Raw genomic sequence first — 18172 nt, 5'->3', positions numbered from 1 at the left:
AAAAAGAACTTTCTACAACCAGCCAGAGGCACCCAATGACCAACCCTGGGGTCGAGTGTCCGGGGAGAGCTGGCCGGCCTGCTGAGTGCAGAGACAAGGGCTTCCGGACACAGCCCCAGCCGGGGTGGGGTGGGGTCAGAAGTGAGGGTCTGTCCCAGAGATGAAGCATGGAGGGCACACTTTAGCCTGTGCTGGTTGAGTCAGGGCCCAGCACAGCCCCTGCCCTGGAGGGATGGATGCTGAATTTGGGCTGGCTTTGAGGAGGGGCAAGGCAGAAGGAAGGAACTTGGCTCCCTTTGGGCCCACTTGGCACAGGCCGATCAAGCGTCTCTGGACAGGCTCTAAGGTAGTGCTCTTCAAATGGAGGGCTGCAGCATTTAAAAAAAAAAAAGGACAGGATAGAAAATCTCCACCCACAGAGCTCATACAATCAGGATCCAGACTGGTCTATAAAACCGGGGTTTCAGCTACTGGCAGCAAAGGTGTGTTGGTGGTAGGTGTGCACACAGCATGGCTGCAGAAAGAGTGTGAAAAGCACTGCCCCAAGATGAGGCTCTGCAGCCCCACGGACACGCTGCCTGCTATTCTGGGGTCTGGGCTCCTCTGCCAGCTGTGGGCCTCTGGAGAAAGGCTTCCCTTGGGGACCCATAGGGCAGCTGCTTCCAGGGAGCCTGGTGATCAGCATCTCCTGTGCACAGGCCTTAGCCCTGCTGAGGCCGCATCTTGGGCAAAGGCACATGGGCACCTCGCTGTCTTCTAAGCTTTGGTGTTGCACATCTGCTACCTTTTTTTTTTAAATTTATTTATTTTAATTATTTATTTATTTTTGGCTGCGTGGGGTCTTCCTTGCTGCGTGCGTGCTTTCTCTAGCTGCGGAGAGCGGGGGCTACTCTTCATTGCGGTGTGTGGGCTTCTCATTGCAGTGGCTTCTCTTGTTGCGGAGCATGGGCTCTAGGCAAGCGGGCTTCCGTAGTTCTGGCGCACGGGCTTAGTTGCTCCACAACATGTGGGATCTTCCCGGACCAGGGCTTGAACCCTTGTCCCCTGCATTGGCAGGCGGATTCTCAACCACCACGCCACCAGGGAAGCCCCATCTGCTACTTTTAAAATGGGGGGTGGACTGGCGAACACACAAATGAAACTAGCAGGAAATTTTAGCAGACTTAAAAAACAACCACCTCCCCCAGCAGGCTGGAAGCACTCGCCCCAGATGCCAGCCGGGAGGGCCACCTACCAGCCTTGAAGCTCAGCTCATCATGCTCCTGCCCTTCGTAGTCGTAAAGGGCCCGGACCCGCACTTCCGTCCCCGAGGGTGTGTCCTCGTCAAATGGATTTGAGTCCCCGTTGGCGTCCGTGGAGGAGAACGGGTTGTTAGACTCATCATCTGACCAGTCCGTGGGGTAGCTCTGGGTCTTCTCGTAGCTGCTCACACTGCAAGAAAGGGTTGACCCAGGGGCCCTGAGCATGGGGTTGGCAGAGGCCTGAAGCCCTGCCTGGAGCCTTGGTCCCCGCCCAGGCAGCCGAGGGAGCCCTGGGGCTGGGCTGGGACCCCTTCTGCAGGATCACAGCCCCCTCAGCAGCCCTGCGTGGGCAGGCTCCCTGTGGGGCCGCCCGGCATGCCCGTCTTCCTGTGCTGGTGTGCCGGGACCTTGACATGGGTTAACAGAGGGCAGAGAAAAAGCAACCACAGCTTGTTAACTGGTGCCTCCCTCCCTAAGAGATCGAGAAGCCAGAGACCGTCCACCAGCTGGCAGCCGGGCCACCTCCTGCAGGCCTCATGCATTGCTTTGAGTGCCGAGGGGGTGAGACCCTGGACAGAGAGGAGAGACAAAGGAGCGAGGTGGAAACCAGAGGGAAACGTTTGTTCACCAACTTTTTGGCCTTAATGTCCTCCTTCTCACTGACGGTGCTCCCCGTGTCGTCCTCGTCCTCGAAGGGGTTGTAGCTGGACAGTGACTGCGCTGACCGTGCGGGGTTGTTCGGGACACTAAAGTCGCTACGGGGAGAGAGAGAGCTTTCAGGGGACCCCAACTCGGTGGCCCCCAAGGTCCGGGGTGCTCCCAGCTGCAGGATCACAGGGCCAGGGTTTGAAGGGACAAATCGGCTCCCCGTCAAATAGGAGGAATATGTTGTTTGCGCAGAAAGCCTGTTTTAGCAAAACGCTTGGCAACGCTTTGGCTGTTAATTGCGCTTTAAGTGTCTAAGAGAGAACAAGGTTTCCCTTTGCCCTCCTTGTGTCTGAACACAGTCTATCCTGAACAGGAGCCCTGAGGTGGGCACAGGCTGTCGCTGGAGCAAAGTGCTTCTGGGCTCAGGGGTTCTCTCTCTCCATAGTCCGCCCCACCTGGCTCTCTGCTGAGAGCTGGCAGCCAACAGCCTGTGGGGCTCAGCCTGGCGAGGGTGACAGCCGGGGAGGCTCAGAGCCCTGCCGAGGGCAGGAGGGAGGTCCCGGAGCTCTCCAGACACCACAGAGCAGCGTACCCTCTCCTTCTGACTACAAAAGGGCCCAACAGCCTCCGCCCTGGTTCTTCTGGGTCTGCAACTTCCAAAATCGGAACCAAAGCCTGCTGAATAGCCCTTTCTGGGAAGAAAGGACCCCTTCTGTGCTCCAGAGAGGGAAAATCCATCTGCTTAACTGTATCAACTGCCTACTGTGTGCCAGGCCCAGAGGGGACCAGAGAGAAATTTGACCCCAGCCTGGCCTGAGTGCTGACAGCCAGGTGATGAAATGCAGAGTGTAGAACAAGATGGTAGAGATAAGACAGGCCCCCGAGAGCCCAGGCACCCCACTGTAGAACTCTGAGCTGAGGGACTGCACCACTGAGCTGCAGGGCAGGGCTCCCCAGGCCAGCACCACCTCCCAAGCCAGGGCGGCACGGAGCGGGGCCCACAAAGTGCTGGGGGGATGGCTCAGTCAGAGCAGAGGAGGGTAGGCAAGGAAATGCTTCAAATGTCACCAGAGTGACCCCAAGTGGCCGGCAACTGCCTCACTGGTTTCAGGCCAGGCAAGAGGCACTGGGCCTATGCCTGCCTGTTGCCTACATCAGGGCCACATGTCTAAGACCACCAGGCCCTCCTCCCTCTTCGGCACCTTTCTCCAGCTGATCTGAAAGGGGGTTGGTGCTGGGCAGCTGAATTTGTGCAGCAGCCCTGGCCAACCTAGGCCGCCCCGCCCTGCCCATAGTCACACAGGTGCTGGCCTGACCCCTGGCACGGTGCTCACTGCTGCAGTCACTTAATCAGGCCCACCTGCCCAGATGGTGGCACAGCAGCTGAATGACAAGTGGTCATGTCAGCCCAGGGAGACTGGGCGGGGGCTTGAGTGCCCAGGGCTACAGAAAGGCCTGCGGAACCTGCGCTGACTCTTCCTAGGAAGCCACGAGCCTGAGGTGTGTTATCACCCAGCATGCCGTGGAGGCCTCTGGGCCCAGGGCCTGCAGGGCAGCCTCAGCTCTGCAGAGGACAGCAACATTATCTGCTGGGAACTCTGTGGCCTCACCTGGCACACACTTTCCAGGAGGTTCTAAAGGACCTCAGTGCCACCTCTTTGATCCAAACTCAGTTTTAGCAAACAATGAGGTCAGAAATAACCAGTGCTCTCAGCAAAGAGGTAATTTGAAAAAGGGGGCACTTGACAATGCCCCACCCCCGAATAAGGCACCTGCATACGGCACAGGGAAATAAGTACAAACCTGGCCAGGACACCTGAACCCTCCTGAAGGACCCCACCGACAGTGACCTCCACCTGCCCGTGTGCACCACTGGGGACACATAATGACCAGCACCTAACATCAGTTCTTCCCCTCATTTGGGGCCCAAAGCACATTTGTGGCAAAGGCTCCCCCTCTGGATCTTTCTGCAGCTCTGGCACCAGGTGGACTGATGATTCTCTCCAGAGATGACCTTGGGCCACTGCCCAGCAGAGCGCAGGCAGCCAGGGAGTGTCTGGAAAGATGGCCCTGGGGCTCCCTGCGAGGCCCCATCGGGGAGTCTCCCGGTGTTGCAGGTGGGGGCGTCCCAGCCCGTGCAGAGGACCAAGGGGACCTTTCCAGGGATTGAGGCCGCCCCAGTGCCCACCTGCTGGGCTTGTTCTGCAGAGCCTGCTCCCCGGTCTGGTTGATGCCCGTCAGGGTCACACCATCAGCAGTCTTCTTCTTCTCTCTCCGGCTGAGAGTTCTATTCAGGTCTGCAGACCACTCCTGAGCAACGGGTACCGAGGGAGAGAAATCAGGAATTTCATTTGTTTGAGGCCACATCAGTCTAAGACACCAGCCAGCGAGCCAGTGGCCTGCCCCACAGTTAGTGGCATCTACCCTTGCTGCCTCTGCTCTCCCTTGTTACCCAGCAGACCCCGGGCTCATGACACCCACCACTGACCCCTCCTCACTGTGCGAAGTGTGGACTCCTCAGGGGGCCTGGAGGTCAGCACCAGGCCCAGCCTGCAGGGACGGATGGATGATAAGAAGACTGGAGCCGACATTCAGGGATCCTGCATTCCAGTCCCAGGGAGCCTCCCCATCCAACCCCTGTCCCTGTGGCACTCAGCTTCCGGACCCTCAGGCCCGCAGCAGCAGCCAGAGGCCTCGCCAGGTTTCCTCGCGCTTCCAAAGGAGACAGAGCCCACCCTCCGAGGGGCTTGGCATTCAGTGCTGAAGACTCTCTCACCCGTGCCCTGAACCGTCAGCAGGGCAAGAGAGCTGGGCGTGGGGGCCTGAGCAAGCCTGCAGTGTGGGAAATGGGCCCTGGGTGCAAACAAAATCAGGGTCCCAGGGGAGCTCCCGCATCACTGCAGGGGCAACCCAGCCACTCAAGTCTCCAAGGAGCAGTGCCCTTCCCTGGCCAGAACGTCCTCCCCCATCTGAGCAGCGTGCTGGGGGCTAGCTAACAAAGCAAAGCAGTGTTTACCTCCCCAGAGGGTCACTATTTTTCCAGCATGTGAACAGGCTTTTATCAACCGCACTGAAAACACTGGGAGAAAAGCATGTGTGTGTACACATTTAATGAACTCTTCCCCCTGCCCCATTTCTACCCATTATCCAACAACTTTATCTGAATTAATATTTGGGATGACTCTGAGCTGTGCTTTGAGTCATGAGCTTTGCTCATGTGTAGTTATGGAATTTCAAGGCTAGAAGCCACCTTAGAAACATTCAAGTCTAACCTGCCAATTTGTCAGATGAGGAAACCAACACCCAGAAAGAAAAGTGACTTGCCCATGCAGAGCTGGTGGCAGACCTGGGCCCTCAACCCCAAACTTAAGTCACCTATTTATTTGTTAATTATCTTCTTAACTGAAATAAGCTGACTGAGGACTCAACTAGAACTCAGAATCCCCATAGTGACCTTTTTAAAAAATTTTTTTTGAATTTTACTTATTTTTTACACAGCAGGTTCTTATTAGTCATCCATTTTATACATATTAGTGTATATATGTCAATCCCAATCTCCCAATTCATCCCACCACCACCACCACCACCCGCCCCCCACTTTCCCCCCTTGGTGTCCATATGTTTGTTCTCTACGTCTGTGTCTCTATTTCTGCCCTGCAAATAGGACCTTTTGAAATATAAATCCGTCCTGATGGGGTGGCTTTCCAAGGGCCGATGTGATCAACACCAGGCCAACTCTGAAGGGAAGGGTCCGCTATTAACTTGGACAACACAACAGCCTGGGCTACACTGTGGCCACGGTTCTTTAACCTGTCAGAATCAGGCTGCAGATGCCACACACAGACCCACCTGGGCTGAACACACACTGCAAGAGGTTTGGAATTCAGTAAGTTAGCCATAAAATAGGAACTTACTTCATCCTTGTGGCATGGAAAATAAAAACAAATAATTTCATTAGAGAAAGGAAGCATGATCCTGTAAGAGCTGCAAGCATGCAACACATGCAGGCATGGGTTCCCGGCCCGTGGGACCCACAGAGAGAAGGGCCACCATGGGTTCTGGCCAGGACACCCACCCCAGCAAGACTGCCTGTCAAGTCTTCCTTTCTCTGGGTAGGGACGAACAACCCTAAGGGACCTGGGGGTTGGGGCAGGTACACGTCACAGAGGGCTTCCTGAGCCTCTCCTGAGAGCAGCAAACACTCCCCGCAGAGGAGAATCCAGGTGTGCGCACGAGTCCCATCGCCAACTCGCTTCTCGCCCGTGCGCCGTCACTAGGGGGGGAGAAGTCGGGCTGTGCTGTCTCCTCTAGGTCCACTCCCACCTGGGAAGGCCCCGGGCCTCTGCTCTTGGTCCCTGTTGGGAGCCGGTGTCCTAAAGGCAGTGCAGGGGGAATGCCCAGCTCCAGGAACCCACTGTCATCTGGAGAAGCTTTCTTGAGAAACTCCAGAAAACAGAGGCACAGGGATGCGGACTGAAAAAACTATAGGCTGGGACGGGGCCAAACAAGTTTCTGTGTGGTGGGTCCAGGGGCAATACCCAGTACGGACCAGGTCACTGAACCTCCAGCCTCCAAGAAGATCGGGGCTGTTGTCATCCCCGTTTTACACATGGGAAAACTGAGTCACAAAAAGGGCAGATGACTTGCTCAGCATCCCACAGCTAGTAAGTGCTGAGGCAGGATCTGAGTGCAGCCTGGGCTCCAGCCGCTACTGAGTCAGTGGGGCCAGGTGGTTGGAGCCCAAGGCAGAGGGGGCTGCCTCCAGCATCCTCCCCGGGGGAGGCAGCAGCCATGGCACTGTGGGGCCCTTCCCAGCCCCTGCTTCGCCACGAGGTGGGGAGAATCCTTTCCCTCAGAGAACAGGGTGGTGGGACTTGTGGCCACTGCCTTCTCTGCTATCAACAGGAGGCCAGGTGGGGCCTGGGGACCCAATTCTAGGGCTGGAAGAGCCTTGAGATCCCCAGGTCCTTGAATTTTGCATGTAAAGATACTGGACAGCTTGGACCCATGAAAATGGGAAAAGAAGAAAGTTAATCCTACACCAAAGTTGGCTGCATTTATATAAGAAGATAAGGAAAAGCCCTCATGTGAAGGGTAAAAACAGCTACACACTGAGACCATGCTCCCCTCTCGTCCTGGACCAGAGGCTGCTGAGCTGGTGCTCTTGGCCCACCAGGCCTGGAATGCACTGTGGCCACTCCTTCTCTGGCCATCTCGCAGGGTTGAGCAGGGAACTGTAAGTCCTGCAACTCCTGGGACTCACCACGAAGGGAATGCCAGATGGTCAACAAGTGACCATCAAAGTTCTCAATTACAAAGAACATAATTGCATCTTCACCAGGGATTCAGAAGGCCCTTTGGTAATCCTGAAGCCCCCCAGAACATTAAACATCCACTTGGTTTCTAGGATTGCCAAGTGTAAAGGCTGCCACATAAACAGGGCACAGGCCAGCTGAGTTGGATGGAGAAAGAACGGTGTATGACTCGACCCTGTGGGCCTAGGCCCCTCCCAGGCCAACAGGTCATAGGTAGAGCCCCCTCTTACCTCAAACTGTGGCCAGTTCATGGACATGCCTGGCCCGTGGTTGGCTCTGAACCACCTCAGGTCCTCCACCGCGTCGGCAACTTTGATGCTCTGCTCCAGGTCTCGGTAAATGTTTTTGTAGCTAAATCAGAGACAGAAGCGTGAGTCTTTTTGAAGGACGGGAAGGCCAGCCCTCAGCCTCGCCCAGGGCCTGCCTAGAGCTGGCGCCATGGTCTGCAGCCACACGAGAGTCGACTTCACAGGGCAGATCAGACCCTTGCCCTGGCTCAGTTGGACGGTCATCTGGCCGTGATGCACACAGAATGGGACAAACAACAACCATGGCGTGGAAGCCATAGCTTCAGCTTCGGACAAATCAAACCAGGTGGCAACAACCTGGCTTTGCTCTGTCAGATAATACAAAAGGTGCTGGCATCTGGGCCACACGGGCCACCAATCTGTGTGGTCCCATTTAACCAGGTCCAGAATTCAGTGTCAGAAAGCACCCCCTCATCCCTTCAAAAAAGCAGGAAGGTTTACACTCAGCTGTGCAAAAACAGTAAACAAAGATTGGCCAGTGCTGTGGTGGCTGCACACCCCACGAGCCACCTGGGGGGACTCCTGCTTCTGCTTGACCGCGCAGAGCAGCTCGCCTCCCTAGGAAGCTGACCGTGTCAGATAGGAGTATGACCACTGCGGGTCCTGGTGTTTTCACTTCTAGGCTGTATGGCTAGCAAGTCAGTTACCCTCTCTGGGCCTGGCCTCAGTGTCTTCCTCCACTGAGTGTGCATAATGCCACCTGTTACGGGGTAAACTGTGTCTTCCAGAAAAGATAATGTTGGAGTCCTAGGCCCCAGTACCACGGAATGGGACCTTATGGGGAAATAGGATCTTTACAGAGGTAATCTGTAAATTAAAAAAACCACCTTTTTATAAAAAGGGGGAAATTTGGGTACAGAGACAGAGGGAAGACAATGTGAAGACACAGAAGATGGCCATGTGACTGGAGTGATGCGTCTTGTCTACAAGTCAAGGAAGGCCAAGGATTGACCCCAAACACCAAAAGCTGGAAGAGGCAAGGAAGAGTCCTCCCCTACAGCAGAGCCATCAGAGGGAGTGAGGCCCCGCTGACACCTTGATTTCAGAAGTGCAAGAGAAGAAATTTCTGTTGTTCTAGGCTGCCCAGGTTTGGGTATTTCATTATGGCAGCCCTAGAACACTACTACACCATCTCCTCCCCAGGGTGGCTTGGAGGACTAAGGGAAGCAAGGCACATCAACCGAGGACAAGCCCTCACACGATGGGAGTTACTCCACCCGCAGAAGAGCCTGGCAGCCCCAGCCCTGCCCCAGCCGGCGGTGTAGCCTTGGGCAAGTCCCTTAACCACGCCAGCCTGCTCCCTCATCAGCAAGATGGGGAATAATGCCCCTCCTTCACAGACACTCATAAGGATCCGTTAGTTGTTGGCAGAGGAGCTGAACAATAACTGTTGCTTTTGATGTTTTTCCTATTAGAAGGAGACAAAAGGAATGTAATTTCCTATTCACGACAAGCTTTAACTTGTGAGTCATTTCTAAATGGCTCTGCTATGTGGATGACAGAAGTCTAGGTCCAGGGTTAGCACGGGCCTCTGCCCTGACGAAGGTGTCATGGGACCAAAGACAAGGAAAGTATGGAAGGAATATCACAGCCTCCACGTCTCCGTTCAGAACCGAGTCTCTGAGGGTCTGTGCTGCCCGAGGCCCAGAACCACTGGATGTCAAGGAACAAGCTGGCAGCCAGCTGCTCTGGATTGAAAAGACCTCGTAAAGGTCCTCAAAGAAAGGCCATCCCGGGGGCAGGGTGTGCCAGCCCCGGAACTGCTCGACTTGCTCCCGGGTTGATTTCAAACGTGCAACTGTGGCGGGTCCAAGCCGCGGCCCTCCCTTCCTGCCTAGATGCAGAGGACTGTACCCAGAGCTGGCAGAGAGTGGCAGGCGGCCACCCGACTCAGGCCAGGGAGCAGCTGTCCCAGGCAGCAGGACACTGCATGGCCACAGGCAGGCTTGGCCAAAGGGCCCTCCCTGGACAGGGGAACTTAAGACCTTCTGACAAGCACTGCCACCCCAAGGCTGGAGAGCAGCAACGGATCTTTATGCCAAAGCAACTTTCCACTGACTTCCCTGGGATGTGCTTTTCAGCTAAGGGACACTTACCTGGCCACGTTCGACAGGTCTAGGTGCTTCTGAACCTCCAGCAGAACTTCCCGGAAGAAGCGCAGGCGCTTCTCTTCAAACTGCTGGCACTGCTCAAACACCTGCTCCATGCCCTCCATGTACTGCGGTGTGCCCTGGCCCAGCTCCTTCAGGGACTTCTCGTACTTCTCTTTGGTCTACGAGAAAGTCCAGGCACATGAGTTGAAGACTAACTTCCACTCAGCCCACTTGCCTCTGACCGAGAGCAAGCGAGCCCGGCTCTGTACCACCCTGTCCATCACCCGGCCCTTGCCCCCTCCACCACTTCTGAATCCATCAGCATCTAGACTACTCCTCAGGCGACCCCACATCCAAGAAGCACCCGATCTATTTCCTTTGCCCTGCAAGCTCCTGCCCAGAGGACTCACGCCCCACCTCTGCTCCTGAGGGGCACCCACCCAATCTGGCTGTGAAACAGCCCTCCGCACTCCACACGCCAGGCCCCCCAGGCTCATCTTGGATGCTCTCCCCACCACCAATGTCGCCCTTGGGGAAAGCTGCTCCGTCCCCCAGCCGCCCCAGATTCCAAAACCCAAAGAGAACAAGCTCCAGAGTCTGACAGAGTTCCAAGTTCAAGTCCCAGCCCCTCCACTTCTGAAATGCAAATCACACTCCTGGCATCTGCCAGGGCTCTCAGCTGGAGTAAGACCCAAACAGGTAGCCACTGGGGAAGAGGCGGTCACTTGGAGCCCAGTGTGCATGGCCTCGAGCCCCACGTCACTCGCCCGTGTCCTCTCTCCCACGGGGAAGGGCTGAGCCTCAGATCTTGCCCACAGCAGCAGTGGCTCGACAGTTACCTTAAAGGCAAGATCACAGGGCTCCAAGCGCCAGACAAACCCGTGGCCAAAGCCTGTGCCGCTCGTTTTCTGGGAGCCTCGCTTTCCTTCTCAGAAAACGAAGTACTTCTACGTCACAGTATCCTGATACTCAAATGAGGTGACAGACAAGGACACCAAGCAGCACCAAGGCATTCAAAAGAGTCCTAGTCCCCTTTCCTCCAGCCCAAGACATCCCCAACACAGCTGTTCCTCCCCAGACTGTCCTCAAGAAGGGGTTTTACCAGGAAGAAAATATGAATATAGGTATGTCCTATTCTCAAGGGTGTCTAGGGACAGTGTATCATGTCTTTAGCCTAAGAGCCATGGCTAAAGTTAGCACATTTACCTCGCAGGGATGTGCCCGGGGTCAGTAAACCCATGCAGTCTTCCCTGCGCCCCACATGGTTTTGTTTTTTGTTTTTTTTTAAAAAATATTTATTTATTTATTTGGCCGCACTGGGTCTTAATTGCGGCCCATGGGATCTTAGTTGCGGCATGCAGGATCTTTTTTTAGTTGTGGCATGTGGGATCTTTTTAGTTGTGGCCTGTGAGATCTAGTTCGCTGACCATGGATTAACCCGGGCCCCCTGTATTGGGAGCACAGACTCTTAGCCACTGGACCACCAGGGAAGTCCCCCCACCCCGACATGGTTTTGATAGTTGGTGGGACCATCAAAGTGATGGTAGCCTCCTAGGGTAAAGTTAGGGATGGCAGGGCTGGGGCCGCTCATTTATCACAAGCCTTTTCCACTATCAAGACCCTGAAAAATGGGGGTTGATCACGGATGGATGGGCTGGCCACCTAGGAACTTTGCTTTTCTGTTCCTGACGACAGCGTGGGGCCTTCTGAGGAAGGAATGAACCCCCCCTGAGCTTCTGCAGGGACCCCGTGCTTTTAAGATCAAGTCCTGGCCTCAGGGCCCGGCCCCTGCCACCTCTAGAGCAGCTTCTCTGCCCCCATTTGGGATCCAAGTCTACTCACCACCTCCCCTGCGCCTCTCCCAGACGACTTTCTCTGACTCATGCCCTGGAAGACTCCCCTTTATGCTCCAAAGAGACCCTCTTCTTGAAGCCTTCCGCAACCTCCAGAGAGCAGGCCTGCCCACCCCCAGAGTCCCCACGTCTGCCCCTCACCCCTCGCCTGCTATCTTTGGTTCCTTGTTCTCTTCTAAGCCTCCTGCCTTGGCTGGGCTTGCGTCCTCTATGACCCCAGAGAGAGGTCATCCCTGCCAGAGTCTGGGCATCCCCAGCAGGAGCACGGCTCCACAGCTGCTCTGGTTGTGCATCATCACCCACTGCCCACGCCTATACGTGCGAGGCGCCTCGCAGCAGCTTGAGCTCAGACGCCAGAGGCAAGCAGCTGTGGGTTCAAACACCAGTGGTGCCATCAGAGTGACACAGAGCAACCACTTCTTGGGATCCTTCACCATTCGGTAACCTCCCTGGACCCCTGGTGGCGGGGTGGGGGTGGGCTTCACCCGGCCTGTGCTCACGAGCAGCCCCGTCCCAGCACAGGCCAGGTAGAGAACACGGTCATTGGTCATCGTCATTCGGGGAACTGCTAGCACAGAGAAAGTTCCCAATAAATATTCACGGAGTGAAATGAGAGGCCACCCTCACCCTCACGTGGACTGTGACACTTAGCACAGAACGTGAGCGGTTCCTTTCTGATGGATGCTGCAAGATGCAGTCACTGCCTGGCCAATAAGAAGCACAGAAGGACGTGTGCAGCCAGTTAGTGCTGGATTTTAGAAACCGCTAAGAAGGGCAGCGGGAGTGAGTTGCCCTCCTCTCCAGGCCAGCTCTCAGCCTACAAGGACCATCGTGCCCCGAGGTCACTGGCCAGACCACAGAGGCAGGGAGGGCACCCTCTACAAAGTGCCCTGGTCATCCTGACACGTGCCTTACGTCTGACCTCAGGCCCTGGGTTTGTCCTGCCAGTGTATCAATTTGGTGGAGTCTGTTCTGGGTGGTTGTAAAACATGAAAGGCATGCATCACTCTCTCTTTCACACACACACATCTGGGTATGGAGATGCCTCATCTCTCCTCTAGGCACTTTCCTGGGCACCCAATTCCTTGTGTACCTGATGAAGGCAGCCCCTAGAGTCCCCCCAGCCTGTGTTCCTTGAGTCCAGGTGCCCCCCACACTCAGCAGGTGGTCCCAGGTTCCTCGCCTGATCCCACAGAGGAGGCCCCCAGGCTGCTCCACAACCCCAGATTCCTGGCTCAGGCCCAGTCTTAGAGACAGGTGTGGAGGGATTCTCCCCGAGGGATTCTGACACTCGCTCTGACCAATGAACCCCCATCTCCCACCCTCATTGCTATGCGAGGACAGAGCACTGGAGAGGGCACGGGCTCTCCCACGCTCACATCACTGGGTGGCACCTGACTGAACCTCTCGAGGTTCCTCCGTTTCCTACGTCACAAAACAGAGATGACACCACCTAATTCCCTGGGGTTCAGTGATGCTCATCTGAGGCCCGAAAAGGTGGGCAGGTAGTAACACATCAGCTCGCGACTCCTGCTTCCCCTTTCGGGGTCACGACCTATTCCTGAAGCACACCTCCCCTCTAACATCACCTCTTTCTCCAAATCCAGGCTGGGACTCTCTTCCGTGAACACTGCAGCAGGGCAGGCCCTTGACAGGGGCAGCCTCCGGCTGCCCAGCCCTTAGAACAGAGCAGAGGAGGAGGGTGGGGCTGGGGGCCAAGCTGGGAGCCAAGGGCACAGGCCCAGAGCCTTGCTCACGTCGGCCCTCCCCTCCCAGGCTCTCGAACCTTCTCCCAGTGGCTCCCTGCCGCAACACCCCAAGCGCCCTACTTTTCCTGCGTTGCAAGGCCGCCGGCCGTCTGGTCCTCATAACCCTCTGAGCCAGTGCACCCATCAGCTCCCCGCTGCTGACATCCACAACTCGTGTCCTGCACAAACTCTTCCCTCCCGCTGCCCCACTGCCCTGTCCCCCGTGCACAGGAGTCACCCGTTGCCCCTGCCTGCCCAGAACTCGGGTCTGCCCTGGTCCTGAGGTGGGCACTAATGGCTCTGGTAAGGTAAGGCGTGACCTTGAGGGCAGGAATGTGTTTCATTGATGCAGCCGTCTGTCCGAGCATCCGACCAAGCAGCGGCAAAGGTGCACTGTGTGCCAGATGTGTGAACAGGTGAGGCGTGTGCTCTCAATACGTAAAGAGAAGTGCACAATTTACCTTAAGAACATCTTGCTTGCATTTTTCTACTTTGTCTTGCAATTTCTTAAGCTGTTCAGGGTTGAGGGATGGGTCCGCTTTGCTGTTGGTCTCTCGTGATATTGCCAGCTTCTCCTCTTTGCACGCCGCGTGGTAGGCTTTCTTTGCTGCTTCTACCTACAGGGAGAATGAGTTCCTGAACACCATGTTTAAAGTTCAAAATCCTCGCTAGAGGTTACAAAGACTGTGGGAAGTGCTTGCGCTCTCAAGAGGAGAGGAAAGAGCAGGTACAAAGCTGTATGTTCAGTATTAATTACAACAAGTAAAACAGAGAAGTTCATTCAGCAACTATTGACGGAGCACCTGCTTTGCTGTCAGGAAACATGTGGGCAATAGGGGTACAGTGCCAGTCAAAGAGCCTGGGCTCTCATGGAGCTTACCGTCTAGCTGGGAGAAGCAACCCCAAGAAACAGTTCAAGTACAGAGTAAATTAGAAGGTGGCAAGTGCCAAGGAGGAGAATAAAGCAGGGAGGAGAGGCAGGTGCACTGGGTGGGTCTGGGCTGGCAGAGCGGTACATGGAACGGTTAGAGAAAACCACGCACATGACATGGAGCAAGAATGTGATGGAGGTGTGGATCTGAGGCAAGAGCCGGCAGGCAGCTGGAAACCCAACGCAAGAGGAGTGTAATGCTGGGAGGCAGGGTTATGGGCACACTCCACACGCACACACGTATATATATAGATATGGATGTGTGTGTATGTGTGTGTATATATGTAATTTAATAGACACTTCTTACTTGAGCCAAAGTCACAGATTTCATTCTAGAGAAGAAAGATGAGTTTGTAACCACTGCCTCATGAGGGAGATAGTGTCATTACAAATGGGACCAGAGACAAGAAGGAAGAGAAAGGAGACGTGGCAAAAGCCAAGGCACAGAGCAGAGAAGGAAAGTCCGTTGCTACAACCTGAAGACGGAGGTCTGTTCCGGGTGATTCTGAGAAGGAGGAAGGCAGTGCAGCTCCTGAGAAAAGCCAGTGGCAGGAGTAGGGTTGGAGGGAAGTGGCATGTCCACCCTGAGCCTGGGCAGACCAGGCTGCAGGTCCTCGCGTGCTGAAGGCTGGGGGGTAGGTATGACAGCCTCCAGCAAGCCAAGGCTGGGTGAGACTCAATGGTTTCCATTTGCTACTTTTACAAAAATGAGTATCAGTATCATTGCAAATTTGAGAGAAAAACCCATACAAGAGAAAGAACAATTGAAAATTATCCTTTTTACTGGTCCAAATGGACTTTTAAGTCTCTGTAACAGACAATTTCCCAGGGCTGTGGGAGGCACTGTTAGTGGTTAAGAGCTAGGGTTTGCCATCTAGGATATTACTTACTAGCTCCTGAGTGCTACCAACAGGTCTTCTGAAACTGTGCTATTCAAAATGTAGTCCTTAGACCAGTGGGCGTGGCATCACTTGGGAGATCATTAGAACTGAGCATTAATAGGCCCCGCTTTTTTTTTTTTTGATGGTGCCACATGGCATGCGGGATCTTAGTTCCCCGACCAGGGATTGAACCCAGGTCCTCATCAATGTAAGCACGGAGTCCTAACCACTGGACCACCAGGAAAGTCCCATAGGCCCCACTTCGGACCTCCTGAATCATTATATCCGGAGGTGAGGCCTGGGAATCTGGGTTTCAGCAAGCTTGCTTAAACTTAAGAAGCACTATTCTACAATAGTTTAACCTCAGATAACCTTTGGCAACTGTGGAGTTAATTTTTTTTTAACTTTTGTTTTTTGAAGTATAGCTGATTTACAATGTTGTTCCAATCTCTGTTGTACAGCAAAGTGACTCAGTTTTACACAGATACACGTTATTTTTTTAATATTCTTTTCCATTATGGTTTACCCCAGGAGATTGGATATAGTTCCCTCTGCTATACAGTAGGACCTTGGTGTTTATCCATTCTAAATGTAATAGTTTGCATCGATTTAATATTCTTGATAGACCAGAAGGTTCATGACATGGAGTTATTGGGGGAAAAAAAAAAAAAGAGAGAGAGAGAGAGTTTGGGTTTTGAGCTCTACGCCCTGTGTGTGGTTCTCATCCTGTTTCCAAGACTGGGAAATGGGTTGATACGGATTATGTAAAGGAGGCACATAAAGCACTCAGCGTCTTGAACATGGGTAAACGTTAGGCACCACAGGCTTTGGGCCTGAGCGCGGGCCTTTGGCTACCAGCTGCAGCATTCTGTGCCTAAAGCTGAGGCAGGAACCCCTGGGAGTGCAGGAGGGGGCGCTGCAGGTGGGAGCCCTGGCCAGCGAGAAGCAGGCTGTGGGGGCCAGGAAGGGGCCTGCAGGAGGGATGCACCTCTTTCAGCTTCTTGGCCCAGGGCTTCTGTGCCTTCCGAAAGCCATCTTCGGCTTCTTTGGTCTCCTTAAAACCTCCCATCATTTGCTTGTGAAAGGCCTCCTTCTGCCAGTTCTTGATCTTCTCGAAGTCCTCATTCATCAGCGAGGCCTTCACCTCCAGGTGCAGCTCGCTCACCTTCTCTGCCTCGGACATGACAGCCACCCAGGCCTTCTCCACCGTCCCGTACTGAGGCCCTGGCACAGGAGAGAAGCTGGTGGGTTACTCGGCACTGTGGGGCCCAGACAGGCCCTGGGGGAGGGGATTTCCTCTGTTAACCTCCCTCAGCTGTTGGGATGGGGTTTTAGGCCGGCAGGCTGGCTGCCCGGCTGAGAGGTTTCCTTTTGGTTGTTTCAGATATTTTTCTCTCAGTGCCGTTCCTTTTTCAGTTCCTGGGATGAAGAAAAGAATAAGGAACTGAAGCTGGATCTGTTATTGTGTTAGGGAAACTGGGGGATTACACACATTTCCTTTCTGTAAAGTCACTGAGCTCTTGAAAAACTCAAGTTTCCTCATCTTGGAAGTTTTGATTTGCTTAAGGTTGGCTAGAGAAGGAGGGCCTTCTGGAATGAGCTGGCCTCTCTGCCAGGCCACTCGGAGCCCACCCGCACGGGCTCCTGCTGGCCCCTGGCTCCCCCTCCACTGGACCACACGTTCTCCCAAGGCCCATTCATTCCATGCAGAGCAGGACCCTGGGAACTGCTTGTTGAATGAAGGACTGTCTCAGCAGAATGGAAGCCCTGTCCTGGGGAAGGAGAGGAGGAGACAGGAATCTACTCTGGCCCAGACAGAATTCTCCAGATAGCAGTGTGGGGTTGCCTGCGTCACCCCACTCACTGTTCTCAGGAAGAAAACTCCTAATGTGGCCCGTCATTTTGTTGAGTGAGGTGATGGAGGGAGAGATGGGCTATGACAGAAGCTGAGGACGGAAATGGGAAGACCCAGCAACTGCCCTCAAGGCGCTCCCGGGGGTCAATGACTGTTGGAGCTGGGTAATGACACAGAGATGCATGGTGTGTGGGTGAGTGTGTGCGGGTGGGTGAGTATGTGCGGGTGGGTGAGTGTGTGTGTGTGTGTACGTGTGCGTGTACAAATAAACACAGAACATTAGCCCCTCTGAACCTGTAATCCCTCATGTCTACAAAACGAGCAGCTCCCTGTCCTGCCTAGGTCTTGTGGCAGGATCCACAAAGTGAGCGGGCAAGAGTGCTTTATGAACCTCAGGTTCTGAATCAACAGAATGGACGGCGCTGACAGCTGGATCCTGAGAGAGGGGATTCAGGCAGGTGGAAATAAAATAACAACAGCTACCACTTCCTGAAGGAGCTGGCTCATCCCCAGTCACTCCTCACCCAAGCATGGCTACCCCACTCCCTGGCACCCACTCTGTACCATGGCACTGTGCTAAGCTCCACAGAAAACCCGTTTCAGCAACAGGTGAAACACGGGCAGCTGGTCTAGACCCAACCGAAGTCGCCTGGGGGGTCCCTCGCCCTAGCCTGGTTTCCCCTGGTCGGCTCCCCTGAGGACAGTCAGTCATGGTGGAAGAGTCTGCCCCAAAACATACCCTGAGAAACCCCCGCTAACCCACTTCTGTCCCAGGAAATCCTGTAATCAATCGAGCTCCCCCTCTACTGCTGGGAAGTGCATTCTGAGCACAATCCATATCCACAGCAGCATTGTCACCAAGCTCTAGAATCTTCTGAGTTTTTGCTAGGGAGGGAGGGGAGGCAAAGCCTGCATCATACGACACCTGTAGTTATTCCTGCTAAAATTCAGTATTAGAAAGCCTGCCAGATGTCACCATCTAGTCTTATCTGACTTACTACTTGGCCAAGCTTACAAATAAACAGCCTGAGTGTCAGAAACCACGGTGCTGAGCAGCAAGGCCTTTGACTGGATAGGAGCCTACTCGAGGCTGGGCCCTGAAGGAGCTGCTCCTTGTTAACTCGGCAAGCGCAGCACGTCCTCTGGACGACAAGGACTGCCACAGGAGTCTTGGATGCTGTTCGAGGACAGGAGTCCTGTGTCCCCAGGAAAGGGGAGGAAAGCTCATGCAGGCTATGCTGCTGGGTGACGAATCACAGCCCCCCGAAACTGTGAGACAAACTCCTGCCCCGATCTTCC

General features: G+C 54.6%; 1 protein-coding gene across 2 annotated transcripts in view; it reads right to left on the bottom strand.

The window, feature by feature from the left end:
* PACSIN2 (protein kinase C and casein kinase substrate in neurons 2) overlaps nt 1-18172 on the bottom strand; it is a 44059-nt gene that overhangs the window by 4318 nt on the left and 21569 nt on the right. The window contains exons 3-9 of one of the 2 annotated variants that reach the window (XM_024737455.1): nt 16007-16242; nt 13668-13823; nt 9609-9784; nt 7435-7555; nt 4078-4199; nt 1874-1996; nt 1235-1431 (exon numbers count right to left, since the gene is read on the bottom strand). In XM_024737455.1, the coding sequence (XP_024593223.1) occupies nt 1235-1431; nt 1874-1996; nt 4078-4199; nt 7435-7555; nt 9609-9784; nt 13668-13823; nt 16007-16242 (1131 nt within the window). The remainder of the gene's footprint in view (nt 1-1234; nt 1432-1873; nt 1997-4077; nt 4200-7434; nt 7556-9608; nt 9785-13667; nt 13824-16006; nt 16243-18172) is intronic. The other variant, XM_024737456.1, reaches the window with a different exon arrangement.

This window comes from Neophocaena asiaeorientalis, unplaced genomic scaffold, assembly GCF_003031525.2.
Source record: "Neophocaena asiaeorientalis asiaeorientalis breed wild unplaced genomic scaffold, Neophocaena_asiaeorientalis_V1.1 scaffold242, whole genome shotgun sequence".
Taxonomy (NCBI): Eukaryota; Metazoa; Chordata; class Mammalia; order Artiodactyla; family Phocoenidae; genus Neophocaena; species Neophocaena asiaeorientalis.
The sequence above is the reverse complement of the archived record's forward strand: the minus strand, read 5'-3'. Positions and strand labels throughout refer to the sequence as shown.